Consider the following 22,631-nt stretch of genomic DNA (forward strand, 5'->3'; position numbering starts at 1 on the left):
AATACAACAAGCCACTGGGAACTGATTTTTATTGTTTTTAACCCTTTTGAAATTGTGATAATGTTCCCCTTTAACATACGGGTATTACTATCGTGAGTGTAGAGTAAAAGGACCCCAAAATGGCAGCTATGAGTAGACATAGTATCTAGCGTTTTTTTTCACCCTATTATGCAAAACCAACATTTCTTAGCAACCTAACTTTTTACCTGCTGTTGTGTATTTGGGATCTGCATAAGGCCCGAAAATGTGCTCGTTTCCACCATTGGAGTCTGCGCCGTTGTCAATAAGCTGCTTCTTTTTCTCTATCCTCTTCTTGTGGATCATTTATCCTCCACTGTTGCCATTTTGAATACAAAGGAGCGTGTACCGTATTTTTCGGACTATAAATCTCAGTTTTTTTCATAGTTTGGCCAGGGGTGCGACTTATACTCAGGACCGACTTATGTGTGAAATTATTAACACATTACCGTAAAATATCAAATAATATTATTTAGCTCATTCACGTAAGAGACTAAACGTATAAGAATTCATCGGATTTAGCAATAAGGAGTGACAGATTGTTTGGTAAACGTATAGCATGTTCTATATGTTATAGTTATTTGAATGACTCTTACCATTATGTTACGTTAACATACCAGACACCTTCTCAGTTGGTTATTTATGCTTCATATAACGTACACTTATTCAGCCTGTTGTTCACTATTCTTTATTTATTTTAAATTGTCTTTCAAATGTCTATTCTTGGTATTGAGTTTTATCAGATAAATTTACCCAAAAAATGCGACTTATAGTCCAATGCGACTTATACATGTTTTATTTTCTTCTTTATTTTGCATTTTCGGCAGGTGCGACTTATACTCCGGAGTGACTTATACTCCGAAAAATACGGTAGTTCGAACTTAATCCGTCAGTAGACTCACGATGGGAGCGCTAAAAACTAAAACAAAAGATGACGTGGAGCAGACCCGGTCGAAGAGGAGCCACGTAAGTAAGACGCGGCCAAAAAGCAGCACATCCTGATGAGATGGTCAAAAAGCGGCTTAAAAACACTTTGTCCATCGCCACATTTTATGTAGACCACAAGTAAGTGTTTTAAATGTAAAAAAAAAAAAAACAATCATAGTACGACCCTTTTTAATGTGCCTTGTGTATGTAAATATATATAGTGGGGCAAAAAAGTATTTCGTCAGCCACCGATTGTTTAAATTCTCCCACTTAAAATGATGACAGAGGTCTCTAATTTTCATCATCGGTCCACTTTAACTGTGAGAGACAGAATGTGAAAAAAAAATCCAGGAATTCACATTGTAGGAGATTTAAAGTATTTATTTGTAAATTATGGTGGAAAATAAGTATTTGGTCAACCATTCAAAGCTCTCACTGATGGAAGGAGGTTTTGGCTCAAAATCTCACGATACATGGCCCCATTCATTCTTTCCTTAACACGGATCAATCATCCTGTCCCCTTAGCAGAAAAACAGCCCCAAAGCATGATGTTTCCACCCCCATGCTTCACAGTAGTTATGGTGTTCTTAGGATGCAACTCAGTATTCTTCTTCCTCCAAACGCGACGAGTTGAGTTTACACCAAAAAGTTATATTTTGGTTTCATCTGATCACATGACATTCTCCCAATCCTTAGCTGTATCATCCATGTATCCATTTTGGTATAAACTCAACTCGTCGCGTTTGGAGGAAGAAGAATACTGAGTTGCTTCCCAAGAACACCACAACTACTGTGAAGCATGGGGGTGGAAACATCATGCTTCGGGGCTGTTTTTCTGTTAAGGGGACAGGATGATTGATCCGTGTTAAGGAAAGAATGAATGGGGCCATGTATCGTGAGATTTTGAGCCAAAACCTCCTTCCATCAGTGAGAGCTTTGAATGGTTGACCAAATACTTATTTTCCACCATAATTTACAAATAAATTCTTTAAAATTCCTACAATGTGAATTCCTGGATTTTTTTTTCATATTCTGTCTCTCACAGTTGAAGTGTACCTATGATGAAAATTACAGAATTCTGTCATCATTTTAAGTGGGAGAACTTGCACAATCGGTGGCTGACTAAATACTTTTTTGCACCAATGTATTATTGTAATATCCGATGCGCCTTATGCTCTGAAAACTACGGCAGTTAGGTTTTCCTTAGACAAAGCATAATAAATAGTGTTTTTATAGTACCCAGAACACTTTGGTATCTGGAAAAATAAGCTCAGTCGCAGCCTTGGGAAGGTTAACTGTACCAACTCAGAAACAGCCATAACCAAGCGGGGTAAAACATATGGCCGCTTCTCTCTTTTCCAAGCTACATCGGTGAGTTTGCGATACTTCCTGCTGTCTTTTGCAACACTGTTCTTTTCTTTGGTTTGTGCAGCATTCAGACGTGTGCAAGAGTCAACGAAACCATTTGAAAGGATAATATATCTTCATTTATTCTGAGTCCTTTTGTTTGGTGCCACAGGGGTTCAGGTGATTATTTAAACACTTGACTAAACGAGGCACTGTCAGGCCAATGATATTGTAGTTCAGGGGTAGGGAACCTATGGTTCTCGGGCCAGATGGGGCTCTTTTGATGACTGCATCTGGCTTTCAGATAAACCTCAGCTGACATTGCTCAACACGATAAGTAATGAATAATTTCACTGGTAATCACAGTTTTGATTGATTGATTGATTGATTGAAACTTTAATTAGTAGATTGCACAGTACAGTACGTATTCCGTACAAATGACCACTAAATGGTAACACCTGAATACGTTTTTCAACTCGTTCAAGTTAATGTTAATCAATTCATGGTACGTGTTAAAGTGTTAAAAACAATGTTGAAAATATAAAACATTCTCATGCATTTTAATCCATACCCTAACAGTTCAAGAAGTCGAATTAAGAAGTATTTTATTCATTATTGGTTAGCCTCAGAATAACAATGTTATTAAAAAGAATAAGAGACTTATTATACTATAAATATTTTGGTCTTACTTAAAAATGCACGCATTTAGTTGTATTCGGTGTTAAAAATATTATATGGGTCTCACAGAAATTAATTTTAAAATATTTGGCTTTCATGGCTCTCTCCGCCAAAAAGGTTCCCAACCCCTGTAGTTGATTTTACCAAAACCAAAAGCTTGAAAAACCTGAACCTTGTTGCCAAAATCAACTCACTGCCTAACACTGAGCCTCGTTTACCAATATGTAAATAGTACATTATCAGTGAGGTGTTTCATGAAATATGTATTTTTCAAAGTAACTGAAAAATGTAGAATGTTTATGAATGATTCTCGTATTATCTAATAAGAATACTATGAATTTTCAGAAATAATATGCAACAAGAACACACATATTCCTGTTTTCTGTGCATTGTATATAGTCAAAAACTACTTGCACATAGTGACTAACAAAGCATGTAATGGGGATTCATCTATTCCGCTAATAAAGCTATCATACATCCAAAAATCGCTGGCCTTCTCTGGTTGAACAGGTGGAACTCATTAACCTCTTAAGGCCCAAGCTGTTTGTTTACATGCTTTTTGTATTTCTCTTTGCTATTTGGGCTTATTGGACCCTAATTAGAATAAAAACTAAGAATCATCTTTTGATATGATGTACTTAGTCCACAAGTAATAAACATGTACTTCATGTTTAGTGACATCCCAATTCTTATTTTTACACTTTTTTTTCCCAAAATTCCATTGTATGTTACACTCTATTTACACCACCAGGTGGCAGTAAAAGTGTCCACATAAGTGGCCACAAGATCCCAATTTAGTAGTGTACACAATTTTGGAAATGAGAGCTAAAAGGTGCTGTCCACGCATGTGGCCTCTAAGCCTTTATTGAATTGAATTGAATAGACTTTATTGTCATTATATTTGCATATAACAAGATTAAGGACTCCAATTTAAGGTGCTGTAGAGAGAACAAACATGGGGTAAAAATAAACAACACAAGAGGTAATAGAGATAATAAACAGACTACTATCCAATAAAAATAATAAGCAATCCTGTACAATATACAAAACACTATATAAATACAAAATACTGTACACTATACAGAACAGCTTTAGAGGTTTAGTGTAGAATATTGTGTATAAATCCATTCATGTCAGCAATTCAGTTTCAACTGTGAAACTAATATGTGATATTAACTCATCACATGCAATGTGACATATGTCAAGCTTGTATCTGGGCAGAAGTCTGAAAAAAAATGGAGTTCCTCTTTCATGGGATTAGGAACCGAGTTATAGCTAGTCCCTCACAGGTCTGCGAATGCTGCCATCCCAACTGACTCTCGCCAAACAAGACCAAATAATGTTCATCTCAGTTTTTTTTTTCATCTATTTCTTGTAAAAGCACTTAAGCATCTGTTAATTCTTTACATGAACAGTTCCCTTAAAAGACACTTGATCAGCATCATGCTAAAAAGGCAGGAAAATATTTCCATGCTGTAAATGTTATGATGTTGCTGGTGGTCACCCATTTTTTGCTAAGAAGAAATTGCAATAAAATATTGTTGCATCTCTGTTGCACCAAATTACATATACCGATAACTGGACCGATACAATCCTAACGATGTACATTCCTAGTTCATGGGCGTAGTCAATAGGGAAAACCGCCAGCCCCAAACAAGACAGTGAACAGGAAAATTGGTATAAACTTTTAATTTTGCTCCCCATTGTCAACACTCCAAAGTTCGTAAGTATGGTGTTGGTAAATGCCACAATGTTTTGAGGAAAACCTATGTACATTTTTTTAGAAACCTTTGACATTAATCTCTGACTAATCTATTTTAATACTATTCAGGGTACTTGTTTATGAGTTAGCACAGTGGTTCTCAACCTTTTTTCAGTGATGTACCCCCTGTGAACATGTTTTAAATTCAAGTACACCCTAATCAGAGAAAAGCATTTTTGGTTGAAAAAAAGAGATACAGAAGTAAAATACAGCACTATGTCATCAGTTTCTGATTTTTTTAAGTGTATAACAGTGCAAAATATTGCTCATTTGTAGTGGTCTTTCTTGAACTATTTGGAAAAAAAGATATACAAATAACTAAAAACTTGTTGAAAAATAAACAGGTGATTCAATTATAAATAAAGATTTATACACATAGAAGTAATCATCAACTTAAAGTGCCCTCTTTGGGAATTGTAATAGAGATCCATCTGGATTCATGGACTTAATTTCTTCACAAAAAAAGAAACCTTTAACATCAATATTTATGGAACATGTCCCCAAAAAATCTTGCTGTCAACACCGAATATTGCATTGTCGCATTTCTTTTCACAGTTTATGTACTTACATTCATATTTTGTTGAAGTATTATTCCATAAATATGCATCTTTAAATTGTTGCTATTTTTAGAATATTTTTAAAAAAATCTCACATACCCCTTGGCATACCTTCAAGTACCCCCAGGGGTACACATACCCCCATTTGAGAACCACTGAGTTAGCAGACACAATGGATAAGTCATGTGGTTGCCTTCTTCACAGAAGTGTGTCTGTTTCCTATGTGTTCCTGTGTATGTTTGTTTTGTCCCCCCTTTGTAGTGGTAATCCAGCCCACTAGCTCCACGCTATTGCAAGGTTAGTATTCTGGAAAGACTTGCTAGATATAGCACTCAACAGCATGCCAGCCCATGACTCCTCGGCCATTTTCACAGACGCGAAGAACAAGCCATAGAAGCAAAATAGTTCAAGTGTAAACACACATGTATACATTTAGAAGTATTTGTGAAAATGGTCAATACGAGCTCTTTTTTGTGATTGTGTTTCATTTTTCTTCTCTGCCAAATGAACCAACTGGCTGCGTGACATGACATCTTTTTCATTTTTGCATACTCTCGCCGATGTACTGTAAGTATTCATCATCTCAAAATAATATCATGTGTGTAACCTACAGTACTACCTCTTTGTGTGTGTGTGTGTGTGTGTGTGTGTGTGTGTGTGTGTGTGTGTGTGTGCGTGTGTGTGTGTGTGTGTGTGCGCGTGTGTGTGTGTAGGTGTGTGTGTGTATGTGTGTTTGTTTTGCGGGGGGAGCCTCTGCCAATTCTTCTCTGCTTGTGCCTTTTATCTACCCTTCAGGGACAAATAACCACAATTTAATTGAATGTTATCGACCTTCGTGATCTTTCCCTGTTTGGTTATTACTGCTGTGAGCTGTACATTACAAAGCAACCACATAATTGGAACAACAAAAACACGCAAATGTATGCACTTTAATTTGGACTGAAGAGTAATGCTAATACAAATTTGCAGGATTATGGATGATCCACTCTTTCGGGCTAATTGGATAGATGCATAATTAGAAGTGTGGAGTCAATGTTGCAAGCTCAAAATAAACATTTCCAGTCTTGTAATTATTTGGAAAAACCTTGTTGCAGAAGGCGGTGTGAAAAATATTATGCATTAGTTGTTGGTAGTAAATCAAACACAAGCACATGTTTTATTTCTATAAATAATGAAATTATTATTAGCAGTGGTTAAGACCTTTTTGCAATATACTACATACCAGGGCTATTAAACTGGAGGTGCGGGGGCCAAATCCAGCCCCGGGATGACACCATAACCACCCGCAGGTTCAGTCCCAAACTCGGGAGACAAGCATTCATGCAGAAAATTCCTATACACACTACAATGCTCCTCTTGTATGAAGGAACTTGGGCAACTGCACTGCAAAAAGGCAGTCTTCAAAAACAAGAAAAAAATTGTACAAAAATGATGGGTATTTTATTTGAACTAAGCAAAATGATCTGCCAATTTAACAAGAAAATTCGGCTTGTCAAGACTTTCCAAAACAAGTAAAATTAGCTAAACTCAATGAACCCAAAAATACCTTAAAAATAAGTATATTCTCACTAATAACAAGTGCACTTTTCTTGGTAGAAACAAATGAGACCTTTTTGCTCTATAAAACATATTCTTAAATTAAGTAAATGCTAATGCCATTATCTTGACATAATGATATGCGCTCGGCATCATGATTTTTTTTTTCATGCTTGAAGTAAGAAAGTATTACTTTAAAAAAATGGTTTTATACTTGTGAATGTTGATGACACAGCTTTGCATCAGTTGATATTCTAGTTTCAAGCATGGTTTACACAATGTAGGTCATGAAATCTCAGCAACAAGCTGTAATATCTTATTGAGTTAATTTAGGACCAAAACCCTTAAAACAAGTAAAACACTTTAACATAAAATCTGCTTAGTGAGAAGAATTATCTTATCAGACAAAAATAAGCAAATATCACCCTTATTTGAGATATTTCATCTTACTTAGATTTCAGTTTTTGCAGTGTGCAAACAAATTGGCAGAACCTTGCATTGACACTTTAACCTTGTTACCAATCATAGAAAACAAGGGTCCAAACTTGTGGTCAACATAGCTTAGGGCCCCAGGGCTGTCAAACGTATGGCCCGTGGCCCGGATCAGGCCCGCGGGATGAGTTTGCTAAGTATACAAATTAATCTGAAATTTTATAATGAAAGAAACAGCTCTTTTACATGTGTCTACTGGATGTTGCAATTGCAATTCTTTGTATCTCTGTAGATCAGGGGTCGGCAAACTGCGGCTCCGGAGCTGCATGTGCACCGGGAGGTTTTCCGGATCTCAGTGCCTCTCCCAGAAATCTCCCCAGGATAACATTCCCAGATTTTCACCCGGACAACAATACTGAGGGTGTGCCGTGATGGTAATGCCTTAAACGTCCTCTCGACCATGTCGTTGCGTCCGCTTTAATACTATGATATCTGAGTGCCGGCCCGCCACATCTAGTGTGCGGCTGCTGACTCGATGCGCAAGTGATTGCAAGGCATACTTGTTCAACAGCCTTACAGGTTACACTGAGGGTTGTATTATAAACAACTTTAACACTCTTACTAATATGAGCCACACTATGAACCCACACCAAACAAGAATGGCAAACACATTTTGGGAGAACATCCGCACTGTAACACAACATAAACACAACAGAACAAATACCCAGAATCCCATGCATCCCTAACTTTTCCGGGCTACATTATACACCCCCACTACCACCCCCTGCCCCCCGTGCGTCGGTTGAAGTGGGCGGGTTTGGGGGGAAGGGGGGGGTGGGGGGGGTGTATAATGTAGCCCGGAAGAGTTTGGGATACATGGGATTCTGGGTATTTGTTCTGTTGTGTTTATGTTGTGTTACAGTGCGGCTGTTCTCCCGAAATGTGTTTGTCATTCTTTGGTGAGGTTTCACAGTGTGGCCCATATTAGTAAGAGTGCTAAAGTTATTTATATCACAACTCTCAGTGTAACCTGTATGGCTGTTGAGCAAGTATGCCTTGCAGTCGCTTATGTGTGTCTGCAGAAGCCTCATAAAACATGTGGATGGGCTGGTAAGCTGTTTGTTACGGTTGTAGAAGGCGCTAAACGCATTGTCATCATAGCACGCCCTTATTATTGTTGTTTGGGTGAAAATCAGCTGACAGTCGAGAGAATGGTTGCTCTGAAACTCGGTAGTCTCCCAGAAAAATTTAGATGGTTGGCAAATGTGATGTTGTCAAGCGGCATTCAAATAAAACTCACGGGCCGCACTAATATTACATTTTTATATTAAGGTGCGGGCCGCGTGTCTGAGACCCCTGGATAATACAAACCCCGTTTCCATATGAGTTGGGAAATTGTGTTAGATGTAAATATAAACGGAATACAATGGTTTGCAAATCCTTTTCAACCCATACAATTGAATGCACTACAAAGACAAGATATTTGATGTTCAAACTCATAAACTTTATTTATTTTTTGCAAATAATAATTAACTTAGAATTTCATGGCTGCAACACGTGCCAAAGTAGTTGGGAAAGGGCATGTTCACCACTGTGTTACATCACCTTTTCTTTTAACAACAGTCAAATTGAGGAAACTAATTGTTGAAGCTTTGAAAGTGGAATTCTTTCACATTCTTGTTTTATGTAGAGCTTCAGTCCTTCAACAGTCCGGGGTTTCCGCTGTCGTATTTTACGCTTCATAATGCGCCACACATTTTCGATGGGAGACAGGTCTGGACTGCAGGCGGGCCAGGAAAGTACCTGCACATTGTTTTACGAAAATGTGCTGAATGTGGCTTGGCATTATCTTGTATGTACCTTACAGCATTAATGGTGCCTTCACAGATGTGTAAGTTACCCATGCCTTGGGCACTAATGCACCTCCATACCATCACAGATGCTGGCTTTTGAACTTTGCGTCAATAACAGTGTGGATGGTTCGCTTCCCCATTTGTCCGGATGACACAATGTCGAATATTTCCAAAAACAATTTGAAATGTTGACTCGTCAGACCACAGAACACTTTTCCACTTTGCATCAGTCCATCTTTGATGATCTCGAGCCCAGAGAAGCCTGCGGCGTTTCTGATTGTTGTTGATAAATAGCTTTCGCTTTGCATAGTAGAGCTTTAATTTGCACCTACAGATGTAGGTAGAGGTGGTTTTGTGAAGTGTTCCTGAGCCCATGTGGTGATATCCTTTAGAGATTGATGTCAGTTAATGATGCAGTGCCGTCTGAGGGATCGAAGGTCACGGTCATTCAATATTGGTTTCTGGCCATGTCGCTTACGTGGAGTGATTTCTCCAGATTCTCTGAAACTTTTGATGATATTATGGATCGTAGATGTTGAAATCCCTAAATGTCTTGCCATTGCACTTTGAGAAACGTTGTTCTTAAACTGTTTGACTATTTGCTCACGCAGTTGTGGACAAAGGGGTGTACTTCGCCCCATCCCTTCTTGTGAAAGACTGAGCATTGTTCGGGAAGCTGTTTTTATACCCAATCATGGCACCCACCTGTTCCCATTTAGCCTGCACACCTGTGGGATGTTCCAAATAAGTGTTTGATGAGCATTCCTCAAATTCATCAGTACTTATTGCCACATTTCCCAACTTCTTTCTCACCTGTTGCTGGCATCAAATTCGAAAGTTAATGATTATTTGCAAAAAAAAAAAAAAGTTTGTCAGTGTGAACATCAAACATGTTGTCTTTGTAGCATATTCAACCCAATATGTGTTGAAAATGATTTGCAAATCGTTGTATTCCGTTTATATTTACGTCTAACACAATTTCCCAACTCATGTGGAAACAGGTTTTGTAGAATACCCTTCCCAAAGTTCTGACTTAAACGGGTGGACAATGCTGAAGAAACGAGTCCAAAACATTTCGCTGAACTGCACCAATTTTGTCAAGAGGAGTGGTCAAAAATTCAACCAGAACCTTGACAGAAGCTTGTGGATGGCTACCAAAAGCGCCTTAGTATGTGCTCCAATCATTCTATCACGAAAAAATAACAGTTGTAGAAATTATTGTAATATCAAGACAGCCATGACATTATGTCCTTAATGTAAACTTTTGACCACAATTGTATGTCATGTTACACATTGTGTGTTCATGTTGAATGTATTGCTTATTTGAAAATAAATCAACCTGACAGTGTTTTGTGCTTTAGTACCACAAATGTTCTTTAGATTAAATGACAGAACATATGGTCATTTGAAATAATTCAATCTTTATCGAATGGCTAATTACCATATATCCTATTGTGACTTTTTTAATAGTAATTTCAAGGTTAAAAACCCAATATGATATATAGTATATTTCTATAGCTTGATTGTTTTTATATATATAAATGAACCGAATAAAAATATAGTAAGAACAGCTACAGTGGGGCAAAAAAGTATTTAGTCAGCCACCGATTGTGCAATTTCTCCCACTTAAAATGATGACAGAGGTCTGTAATTTTCATCATAGGTACTCTTCAAACTGTGAGAGACAGAATGTGAAAAAAAAATCCAGGAATTCTAATTGTAGGAATTTTAAAGAATTTATTTGTAAATTATGGTGGAAAATAAGTATTTGGTCAACCATTCAAAGCTCACACTGATGGAAGGAGGTTTTGGCTCAAACTCTCACGATACATAGCCCCATTCATTCTTTCCTTAACACGGATCAATCGTCCTGTCCCCTTAGCAGAAAAACAGCCCCAAAGCATGATGTTTCAACCCCCATGCTTCACAGTAGGTATGGTGTTCTTGGGATGCAACTCAGTATTCTTCTTACCCAAACACGACGAGTTGAGTTTATACCAAAAAGTTCTATTTTGGTTTCATCTGACCACATGACATTCTCCCAATCCTCTGCTGTATCATCCATGTATCCATTTTGGTATACATGGATGTACCTATGATGAAAATTACAGACCTCTGTGGGAGAAGTTGCACAATCAGTGGCTGACTAAATACTTTTTTGCCCCTCTGTATATTGTAATATTCAAGACCCATTTAAGGTATTACAATTGTAAAATTATTTTAAACTTACCTTTAAATGGCTAAATTAAGCCTTTTGCAATGAGGAAAGACATTTACACGTGTCATGTATTGTCACGGCAGCACATTGGAAGAGGGGTTAGTGCGTCTGCCTCACAATACGAAGGTCCTGAGCAGTCCTGGGTTCAGTCCCGATATTGGGATCTTTCTTTGTGGAGTTTGCATGTTCTCCCCGTGACTTTGGGGCTCCCAACGCGTACCCCGGCTTCCTCCCACCTCCAAAGACATGCACCTGGGGATAGGTTGATTGGCAACACTAAATTGGCCCTACTGTGTGAATGTGAGTGTGAATGTGGTCTGTCTATCTGTGTTGCCCTGTGATGAGGTGGCGACTTGTCCAGGGTGTGCACCGCCTTCCGCTTGAATGAAGCTGAGATAGGCTCCAGCGACCCCAAAATGGACAAGCGGAAAAATGGATTGATGGACTCCCCAAAATGTCTGTCATATGCTACTGATGGACCTAATGAATATATGGCCCATTTTAGGACGTTTAAAGTGTTGGTAACAAACATGTCACAATGGGTTCTTATGGATTAAAAAAATCTATGTTTGGTTAATTTGAGAATATAAATTGTTTGTACAGTATGTGTGAAAATAAGTGCAAACTGCTCTTTGTTTGTTGTGTTACTCCTATAGGCCCTAGTTTACACGTCACCCTGAAAAGAAAAGGTGCCAAATGAATGAACAAACATAATTAGTCTAAATACCACAAAGACACAATTATTGCTGTTAATAATTTTTAACAGAAGCTGGGAAAAAAATGCAACATTTTAATCCTCTTTTTCATACACTGAACGTTACGTTCTAAAATTGTGTACACGAAAGGAGGGGTTCTCTTAAATATTGTTAATGCATGCCTGAATCGGTGTTAGTAAGCACTTGTCCTTTGCCAGGATAATTCATCCACTTCACTGGTGAAGATCTTGATCAGACTGCACGATTATTACACAGGTGTGCCTGAGGCTGGCTGCCCCAGAATGTGCAGTTTTATTACACAGTGCAAAGCCACAGATGTCACCAGGTGTTGAAAAAGTGTGCAAAAAGAAAGCTGTCTCCACAAATGTCCACTGTGAATTTCATGTTTACTTCTCCACCGTAAAAGTCTTTCAGATAACCTGGCAGAACATTCAACCAAAGACCACACGTATCCTCTACATTCAACATGTTCAACTTCATCTGAGTTTAGTTTGTCCTAACCAACTTGAGGGTGTAAATGCTTACATTAGATGGCTTCTGGCACTTCGGAGAGGTGTTTTCTTCACAGATGAATCCCGGTTTACAGGCCAGATGGCAGAGAGCGTGTAAGGTGTCGTGTGGGTGAGCGTTTCGCTGACATCCACGTTGTCGATCGAGTGGGTCTTAGTGTCGATGGTGTTATGTTAAGGACAACGAACACAGATGCATGTTATTATTGCCGTTTTAAATGCATAGAAACCCTACGATCCTGAGATAGAGATAGAGATCCTGAAAACCACTGGTCATCCACAGCCATCACCTCATGATGCATGATAATGCACAGGCCCATGTTGCACACATCCTGGAGGCTGTTTGCATGGCTCGGATGCTCATACTTGCCAACCTTGAGACCTCCGATTTCGGTTAAGAGGGGAGGAGTATATTTACAGCTGTTGTGCGCGCAGTTGCGCACTGCACTCTCTAAGAGCCATAGATGTTATTGTCACATATGCATGATTGATTGATTGAAACTTTTATTAGTAGATTGCACAGTAAAGTACATATTCCGTACAACTGATCACTACTGTAAATGGTAACACCCGAATAAGTTTTTTAACTTGTTTAAGTCGGGGTCCACGTTAATCAATTCATGGTACAAATATATACTATCAGCAAAATACAGTCATCACACAAGTTAATCATCATAGTATATACATTGTGTTATTTACAGTATTTACAATCCGGGGGGTGGGATGAGGAGCTTTGGTTGATATCAGTACTTTAGTCATCAACAATTGCATCGACAGAGAAATGGACATTGAAACAGTGTACGTCTTACTTAGTAGGATATGTACAGCGAGCAGAGAACATAGTGAGTTCAGATAACATAAGAACAAGTATATACATTTTAAAAATACATTTGATTATTTACATTAGGTTATTTACAATCCGGGGAGATGGGATGTGAATGGAGGAGGGTATTAGTAAAGGGTTGAAGTTGCCTGGAGGTGTTGTGGTGCATGTACAGTAGATGGCAGTATTGTCCTGTTTAAGAGTGTCACAACATTGCTGTTTACGGCAGACAAACTGCTTTAGGGTAGACAAAAACGTGACTGCTGTTGTTGTGTGTTCTTACCGCGCTGGGAGGACGTTAATGAAACTGCCTAACAATAAACCCACATAAGAAACCAAGAACTCGCCCTCGATCTTTCTACAGCTATAACGTCATTGGACAGACACGCTGTTTGTATTGTGGGAAAGCAGACATGAAAATAGACTGTCCTCACTCAGGTCCGCATGGAGCTGGAAGGCGCGTGGCCTCCAGCTCCGCCTGAATTTCGGGAGATTTTCGGGAGAGATATTGTCCCGGGAGGTTTTTCGGGAGAGGCGCTGAATTTCGTGAGTCTCCCAGAAAATCCGAGAGGGTTGGCAAGTATGCGCATACTCACTGGACATGTCACTCACGGCCCATGTTATGGATGATCTGGCTCGTCGTCCATGACAGCATGTTCCAGTTCCTCAAAATTAGTCATAGTCTGTTGGGCTCTTTTTAGAGAGATGACTCGTTCGGCTCGCACACTGCAAAAAGTCAGTGTTCAAAAACAAGTTAAAAAAAAAAATACAAAAATTATGTGTATTTTATTTGAACTAAGCAAAATTTTCTGCCAATAGAACAAGAACATTCGTCTGGTGAAGACATTCCAAAAACATGTAAAAATAGCTAACCTCAATGAACCCCAAAACACCTTAAAATAAGTATATTCTCACTAATAAGTGCATTTTTCTTGGTAGAAAAAAAAAGTGAACTTTTTGCTAAATACATTAAAAAATGTTCTGAAAAAAAGTTAATGCTAGTGCCATTATCTTGACATAATGATATGTGCTCGGCATCATGATTTTTTTTTCATGCTTGAAGTAAGAAATAATTACTTAAAAAAAATAGTTTTATACTTGTGAGTGTTGATGACACAGCTTTGCATCAGTCGATATTCTCGTTTCAAGCACGTTTTACTCAATATAGGTCATACAATCTCAGCAACAAGTTGAAATATCTTACTGAGATCATTTAGGACCAAAAAACTTAAAACAAGTAAAACACTGTAACATAAAATCTGCTTAGTGAGAAGAAGTATCTTATCTTACAGAACATAAGCAAATATCACTCTTATTTGAGATATTTCATCTTACTTAGATTTCAGTTTTTGCAGTGCAAACAGCTCTTTAAGTTTGTGTTGCTTAAATGGTAAATGGTCTGTTTTACCAATAGGAAGGGGGAATTATATGGCCCCATTTGTCACGGTTTACCTGACACATGATACATGACAATACTGGGAAGGTGCACTATCCACTTTAGAGTGTTGAATATCTTGAAATGTGCTTTAAAGCAAATCCAACTTCGCCCATTTTAGAGTGGCACTGTCCATAATTTTTAGCAGACTGCATTGCAGAATGCTTATAACACCCCTTGTCCTCTCATGCAAGATCCACACAGGAATAGGGCCACATGAATGCCTACCCTTCATGATATATATGGCGCATTTAAAAATCTGTAAACCTGCACCAGCATTTCAAACGCAGCTCTACATATTACTAAAATAATAGTAAAAACATCCATCCATTTCTACCGCTTATTCCCTTTTTGGGGTCGCGGTAGATAAAAGCTCTGATGTACAAACAGCAACACTGGAGCTTAATACGACATGACGACAATATGATGAATACTTGTACTTATTTAAGTAAATTACAAATGAAATTAACTTTTATCAATTTATGTGAATTCTCCCTGCCCACTGGGTGTGAGTTTTCCTTGCCCTTTTGTGGGTTCTTCCGAGGATGTTGTAGTCGTAATGATTTGTGCAGTCCTTTGAGACATTTGTGATTTGGGGCTATATAAATAAACATTGATTGATTGATTGATGATCATGATTTATGTAAGCCATACGGTGAGGTGGCGACTTGTCCAAGGTGTAGCCTGCCTTCCGCCTGAGTGCAGCTGGGATATTTTTTTAATTAATTATGTTAGTTAATTTTTGACCTTTGTTTAAACAAAAAAAAAAAAACGCTTTGACTTAAACATTTGGACTGGTGTAAAAACCCAACGGAAACCACAGACTGCAATTTTGCTTAAGCCGGACTTCTTGTTTGACTGGAATCTGCAGTACAAATAGATTTCACATAAAATGCAAATTGTGGCGATTGCCTGGCATCGTGATGCAGTTGCGTTCTCTCTTGATGCAGTCGGGCTCGGACACAGCGTGAAGGTAAGAGTTAAATGATTTATTAATAAATAAAAACAGACTTAGTCAAAACGAACATAACTAGCATGGGAGGTAGAAAAAAACAAAAGAGCTAGCATTGGGAGCTACAGAAATAACAAAAGACTTAGCGTGGAAGCCAGCTGGTTGCAAACAGGAATACAGGATCGGAATCAGAGTCGTCACTGTTGTGAAACACAAACTAAGAAGCAAGGTCAAATGAACAAAGGAGGCAGGCTTAAATCAGGACAGTAATTACAAAAACAGGTGTGTTTCCGGAAACAAGTGGCAGGTGAAACTAATAAGTAACTATGGTGACAGAACAAACCAGGAACTAAGGAAGTCAAACACTAACAGAATATATTACAAAAAAACTCAAAACCTGAACATAATGTGATCTAGGCAGCGGATCATAACACAAATAAAAACAACCATCAAATAGTTAGATTTGGCAGAATTGAGTACATTGAGCACTCTTAATTAATACATATTTTTTTGAATAACATTAAAATAAGATTGCTGATGGTCTGCGGCACTTACTAATGAGGAAGCAGAACAACACAAAACAGTTTTATCTGCATAAAAAGGAAGTTTGGAGTCAGGTACGTTGTGACGCAATACTTTGACATAGTAAATAAAATGGGACCCAATATGGACTCCTGGGGGACACCGTTCGGAATAAACAACAAGTTTGAACATAAACAATATACAACAAACAAATGCATGTTTAACAAATGTCAAGTGAAACAACACAACCACTGCATAACACACAGAGCAACAACTGATAAATTAAAAATGTCCAAAAGAAAAAAAAGCATTCACACAACTTTTCTTTAGCTTGTTAATCTTCAAATTAATATATTATTCAATCCAATCTGCTTTGTTAAAAAAAAATAAAAAATTCAAATTGCTGCACTTTAGTTAAAACACACATTTAAAACAATATAAAACTAAGGACAGTCAGTTGTAAGAAACATTTTCCAAAAAAAAAGACCAATTACACAAACTACTGTGTATAAAAAAGAATATATCAAATAGGCAAAATTCATACAACTCTCAAGCCAATGACTAAACATCTGCTTTAAGGTGTGATTTAAAACTCATTAAATAGGGAGACGTCTGAATAGGAGGGATATTGTTTCAAAGTTTCGGAGCCACAGCACGATCACTCACAATCCCCTCTGGATTTTAAATGGGTTTTTGGTACGAGTGGGAGAAAATATTCAGCAGACCTCAGAGACCCTGTGGGTGTAGATTTTTAAGAGGTATGAAGTATATTGTGGCGCTAATCCGTTAAGAGATTTAAAAACAATAATATTTTTTTAATGAATTCTGAAATTAACTGGGAGCCAGCGAAGTGATGCTTAAAGGCCTACTGAAACCCACTACTACCGACCACACAGTCTGATAGTTTATATATTAATGATGAAATATTAACATTTGCAACACATGCCAATACGGCCTTTTTAGTTTACTAAATTGCAATCTTAAAATTCCCGCAAAGTTTCCTGTTGAAAACATCGCGGTATGATGACGCGTGCATTTGACGTCTCGGGTTGGAGCGGACATTTTTTTCCAGCCCGATCCAAGCTATAAGTTGTCTGCTTTAATCACATAATTACACAGTATTCTTGACGTCTGTGTTGCTGAATCTTTTGCAATTTGTTCAATTAATAATGGAGACGTCAAAGAAGAAAGATGTAGGTGGGAAGCGATGTATTGCGGCTGCCTTTAGCCACAAAAACACAGCCGGTGTTTCCTTGTTTAAAATTCCCGAAGGTAAAGCTTTACTATGGAACAGAGCAGTCAAGCGAACATACTTCCCGACCACATGTCAACCGGCAGGTTTCGGTGAGAATATTGTGGTAATAAGTGGGCTCTTAACGTAGTTATGAGCGGAGCTAGCGTCCTCCTGCAGCTGCTGCGGACTATTACCTCCTTCCACCGTAGACACTGGTGGTCACCACACCCGTGGCCACACCCCTCCTACTTTCAGGTACCGCATAATCTCTCACTAAAACACTAGTAACACAATAAGCAGATAAGGGATTTTCCAGAATTATCCTAGTAAATGTTTCTAAAAACATATGAATTGCTCCTACTGTCCTCGCCATTTTTTTTTTTAAGTTTTGTTTTTTTAATTTTTTTTTCTAGTCCTTCACTCTCAATATCCTCATCCACGAATCTTTCATCTTCACTCAAACTAATGGGGAAATTGTCACTTTCTCGGTCCGAATCGCTCTAGCTGCTGGCGACTATGATTGTAAACAATGTGAAGATGTGAGGAGCCCTCACACCGGTGACGTCACACGCACATTGTCTGCGACTTCCGGTAAAGGCAAGGCTTTTTTTGTTAGCGACCAAAAGTTGCGAACTTTATCGTGGATGTTCTCTACTAAATCCTTTCAGCAAAAATATGGCAATATGGCGAAATGATCAAGTATGACACATAGAATGGACCTGCTATCCCCGTTTAAGTAAGAAAATCTCATTTCAGTAGGCCTTTGAACGGGGGTAATGTGCTCATGTTTTTTTGTGCCAGTTAAAAGGCGAGCAGCTGCATTGGTAATCAAGCGATTGTTAATTGCATTAACATTAAATCCTAGTCACTGATATTTTGTAAAGAACTCCACAATGCTTCTCTGACAATGGTGGTAATCCATAAAGTAGCTTGCCAGCTGCCAATAAACCACAGGAGAAAGAAGACAAAATGAAAGAGAAAGGGAATGGGGGGAAAAAAACTGCTCCCGTCCTTAATGAAGAATGGTTTAGTTCACGAATGACTAGATCACTATGCCAATATCCAGCAACTTTGCACAGCCATTACTGAGTGGACCAACATTCTACAAGCCACCATCAACTTTTTATCAATGTTGGACAAAGGAGACATGTTGCACTACATCAGGCGAAAGATACTGATTACTTTTCTGACCCCTTCCATCCATCCATCCATTTCCTACGCTTATTCCCTTTGGGGTCATGGGGGGCGCTGGTGCCTATCTCAGCTACAATCGGGCGGAAGGCGGGGTAAAACCCTGGAGAAGTCTACACCTCATCGCAGGGCCAACACAGATAGACAGACAACATTCACACTCACATTCACCCACTAGGGCCAATTTAGTGATGCCAATCAACCTATCCCCAGGTGCATGTCTTTGGAGGTGGGAAGAAGCCGGAGTACCCGGAGGGAACCCACGCATTCACGGGGAGGACATGCAAACTCCACACAGAAAGATCCCGAGGCAAACGCACTAACCCCTTCTCCACCGTGCTGCCCCTGACCCCTCCCAATACATTAAAACTGCACATTTTGTTGTGGATTGTTATCATTGCCAGACTGGTGGAAAGCCACTTGTAGAGTAAACATTCTGTATGGTCAACATCTTAATTTACCACACCTGCGAAGTGGATCATTATCTCGGCAGAGAAGTACTCGCCAACATATATTTAGGAAGATTTTTGAACAATAACTGAAAAAATTGGCCTTTTGTGTGAATAAAGAATGTTTTCAATCTTTGAGGTCAGCTCATGAGTGATGGTAGCAGTTTATATTTTCATTATTTATTTTTCTTTGTTCCATCTCTTAGGACCGAGAACAGTTCAGGACGGCAGTGGATCAGCGATGGGTCTTCACTTACACACCTGCCTCATCATCATCGTGTGTTTACCCTTTTTGTTGAAATTTTGAGGCGGGATCAACAATATTTGTGGTTGAGTGTACAGTATGTTATTTTGGAGATGTGTTTGTTTTTGTGCTTTTTTCATTTGCAACCATAAACTGATAAGAAAGAGGTCAGGCAGGTCACTTGCTATGTAAAGATCTAGACGTTTCATGTCACTTTATTTTTTGTTAATTTATTTCAAAAACGTGACATGTTGCGCTTCAGAAAACATTGTCAGAAACTGACTTTTAATTGAATGTGACTGCATTTTTTGTTCACACTAAATCCAAATCGGTCACACTTAAGGTTATGTTCACACTGCAGGTTAATTCCGATTTTCTTTGCCACGTGTATCTGATTTTTTTTCATGTCAGCGTATTACACAATAACAACGTAAAAATGTAAAATACATTGTTTTTGGAACGTAACAAGATCGGATTCTACAAAAAAATCAGATTTAGGCATCATACCCTGCAGTGCGAACACAGCCTAAATCTAGGAATGGTCATACATAAGGTTATGTTCACACTGCAGTTCAATTCCGATTACTTGCCCACATGTGACATGTACCGTAATTTTCGGCCAATAATTCGCATTTTTTTTTCATAGTTTGGCCAGGAGCGACTTATGTGTGAAATTATTAACACATTACCGTAAAATAACAAATAATATTATTTAGCTCACTCAGGTAAGAGACTAGACGTATAAGATTTCATGGGATTTAGTGATTAGGAGTGACAGATTGTTTGGTAAACGTATAGCATGTTCTATATGTTATAGTTATTTGAATGACTCTTACCATAATATGTTACGTTAAAATACCAGGCACGTTCTCTTTGGTTATTTATGCGTCATATAACATATACTAATTCAGCCTATTGGTCACTATTCTTTATTTATTTTAAATTGCCTTTCAAATATCTATTCTTGGTGTTGGGTTTTATCAAATAAATTTCCCCAAAAAATGCAACTTATACTCCACTGCGACTTATATATGTTTTTTTCCTTCTTTATTATGTATTTTCGGCAGGTGCGACTTATACGTTATCTGAATTTTTGTGTGTAACGTTTGAGTACAGTCCGATTTTTTTTCTTCTCAAATCTGACACAAACAGACACAAATATGCAGGATATCCAACAACTACAGTCTGAACAATTGTTCATCCGACTCATACGCCATCAAAAATCGAAAAACATCATCATTTTTGGCAAAAATAGATGAAATAACAGGCAGAAATAATATTACTGAAGTTAATATCCCACCACTCCTGGCTCCGACTGCTCGCACACAAGCTCTTCGGAACACACGTCGAAGCAAATGTCCCATAAACCCAAAGAGCCTAAACCCTCTTCCTTGTTAACCTCCTACATAAAATAATTTGGTGAAGAAAATGTTGACTCCGGTTGTACAAAATCCTTGAATTCGCCCCAAATACGCAAGGAGTGAGAATTGGTATTGAATACTAGAATTAGAGCCATGTTTACTTGCGCATACAAGGTGCAGTCCCATTCCAATCATTCTGTTTGCATTATAAATACATTTTTGGGAGGAATGTGAATGACTGCATAAAAAGATCTGATTCAACAAATAACCCAAATTAAGCATCATACCCTGCAATAGGAACGTAGCCTAAATCCAGGAACGGTCAAACTTAGTCCATGTTCACATTGCAGATCAATGCAATTTTGTTTGCCCCTATGTGACAAGCATCTGATATTTTCATGTCAATGTGAAAAGTGCATTTCTGATTTTTTTTCAAATCCGTATATGTGGATTTGAACCACCATATGTCATCAAAAAGTGACAGACATCACGATTCTTTGCCAAAATAGAAGGTTGTGAAAAGAAATAGTGGACAATACGCTGTAAAAAGGTCAATATAATGTCTTAGAAGAAAAAATGTGGTGAACAAAATGTTGACTGCGGTTGAACAAATTGGACCCATGTTTACTTGCGTAAACACCATACTTGCCAATCCTCCCGAATTTTCCGGGAGTCTCCCGAAATTCAGCGCCTCTCCCGAAAATCTCCTTGTTTTCAGCCGGAGCTGGAGGCCACGCCCCCTCCAGCTCCATGCGGACCTGAGTGAGGACGGCCTTTTTTCACGTCTGCTTTCCCACAATATAAACAGTGTGCCTGCCCAATCACGTTATTCCATACGAGGCGTCCGGCATGCCGCTGATGAGCATGGTGCAGATGGAGAAGATCTCGGCGTCCGTGTTGGCGGACACGTTTAAAGCCGACGCTGGTCAGGCAGCTGAGGGTGAAGTAGAGGGCGGCGATGTGCGAGCTGCGCACCGACGGGCCGCCGACCCGGTTGTTGATGTAGGGCAGTGGTCCCCAACCAACGGGGATTATTTTTTAATAAATCAACATAAAAAATACAAGATACACTTACAATTAGTGCAACAACCCAAAAAAACTTCCTCCCTCATTTACACTCATTAACACAAAAGGGTTGTTTCTTTCTGTTATTAATATTTCTGGTTCCTACAATATATATCAACACAGTCTGCAAGTGATACAGTCCGTAAGCACACATGATTGTATTTTTTTATCAACCTCCGTCGGACAAAATTTTAAAGCGTTGACTACAGTTACAAAAAGTTTGGGGACCACTGACGTAGGGCATCTCCAGGCGTTTGCCCAACTCATGGAGCCATCCTTGGGGAAGAGACAGGAGGACAACAGGATGACATAACTAAATCATCCAGACTAGAGATAATTTGTATTATTATGTTTATCTTACCTAAAAATAAATATATTCATTAATTAAAAAAACAAAACAGCTAAATACATTGTTATTATATTTTGCTAAAAACATCAAAATTAATTGTATTTTTATTTGTAGTTTTTCTTACTCCTTATTACATTCAGCCATAGAATTATACATTGAAATAAACATAGTAATTAATGAAGTAATTCATTTTAAATGATCATAATAATTCATTTAAAATGACCATATTTAATTATTAAAATAATTGCTTGTTTATCAACAACTTTAGCATTTTATTCATTACATTTTGAAGCTCTCAGAAGCCAGATTATGTTATATTCCTTAAGATTTATTTATGCAAGTTTGAAGTATCAATTATCTAAACACAGTTTTGTTTGCATATTTTCAGGATATATATATATATATATATATATATATATATATATATATATATATATATATATATATATATAC

General features: G+C 38.2%; 1 protein-coding gene across 5 annotated transcripts in view; it reads left to right on the top strand.

The window, feature by feature from the left end:
• ntm (neurotrimin) overlaps window positions 1-22,631 on the top strand; it is a 552,734-nt gene that overhangs the window by 529,335 nt on the left and 768 nt on the right. For 2 of the 5 annotated variants that reach the window (XM_061898038.1, XM_061898036.1), the window contains 2 exons: window positions 5,551-5,586; window positions 19,366-22,631. The exon at window positions 19,366-22,631 is cut by the window's right edge and continues 768 nt beyond it. In XM_061898038.1, coding sequence (XP_061754022.1) covers window positions 5,551-5,586; window positions 19,366-19,466 — 137 coding nt within the window. In that variant the 3' untranslated portion in view covers window positions 19,467-22,631. The remainder of the gene's footprint in view (window positions 1-5,550; window positions 5,587-19,365) is intronic. The other 3 variants (XM_061898037.1, XM_061898039.1, XM_061898040.1) reach the window with 3 other exon arrangements.

Source organism: Nerophis ophidion, linkage group LG04, assembly GCF_033978795.1.
Source record: "Nerophis ophidion isolate RoL-2023_Sa linkage group LG04, RoL_Noph_v1.0, whole genome shotgun sequence".
Lineage (NCBI taxonomy): Eukaryota > Metazoa > Chordata > Actinopteri > Syngnathiformes > Syngnathidae > Nerophis > Nerophis ophidion.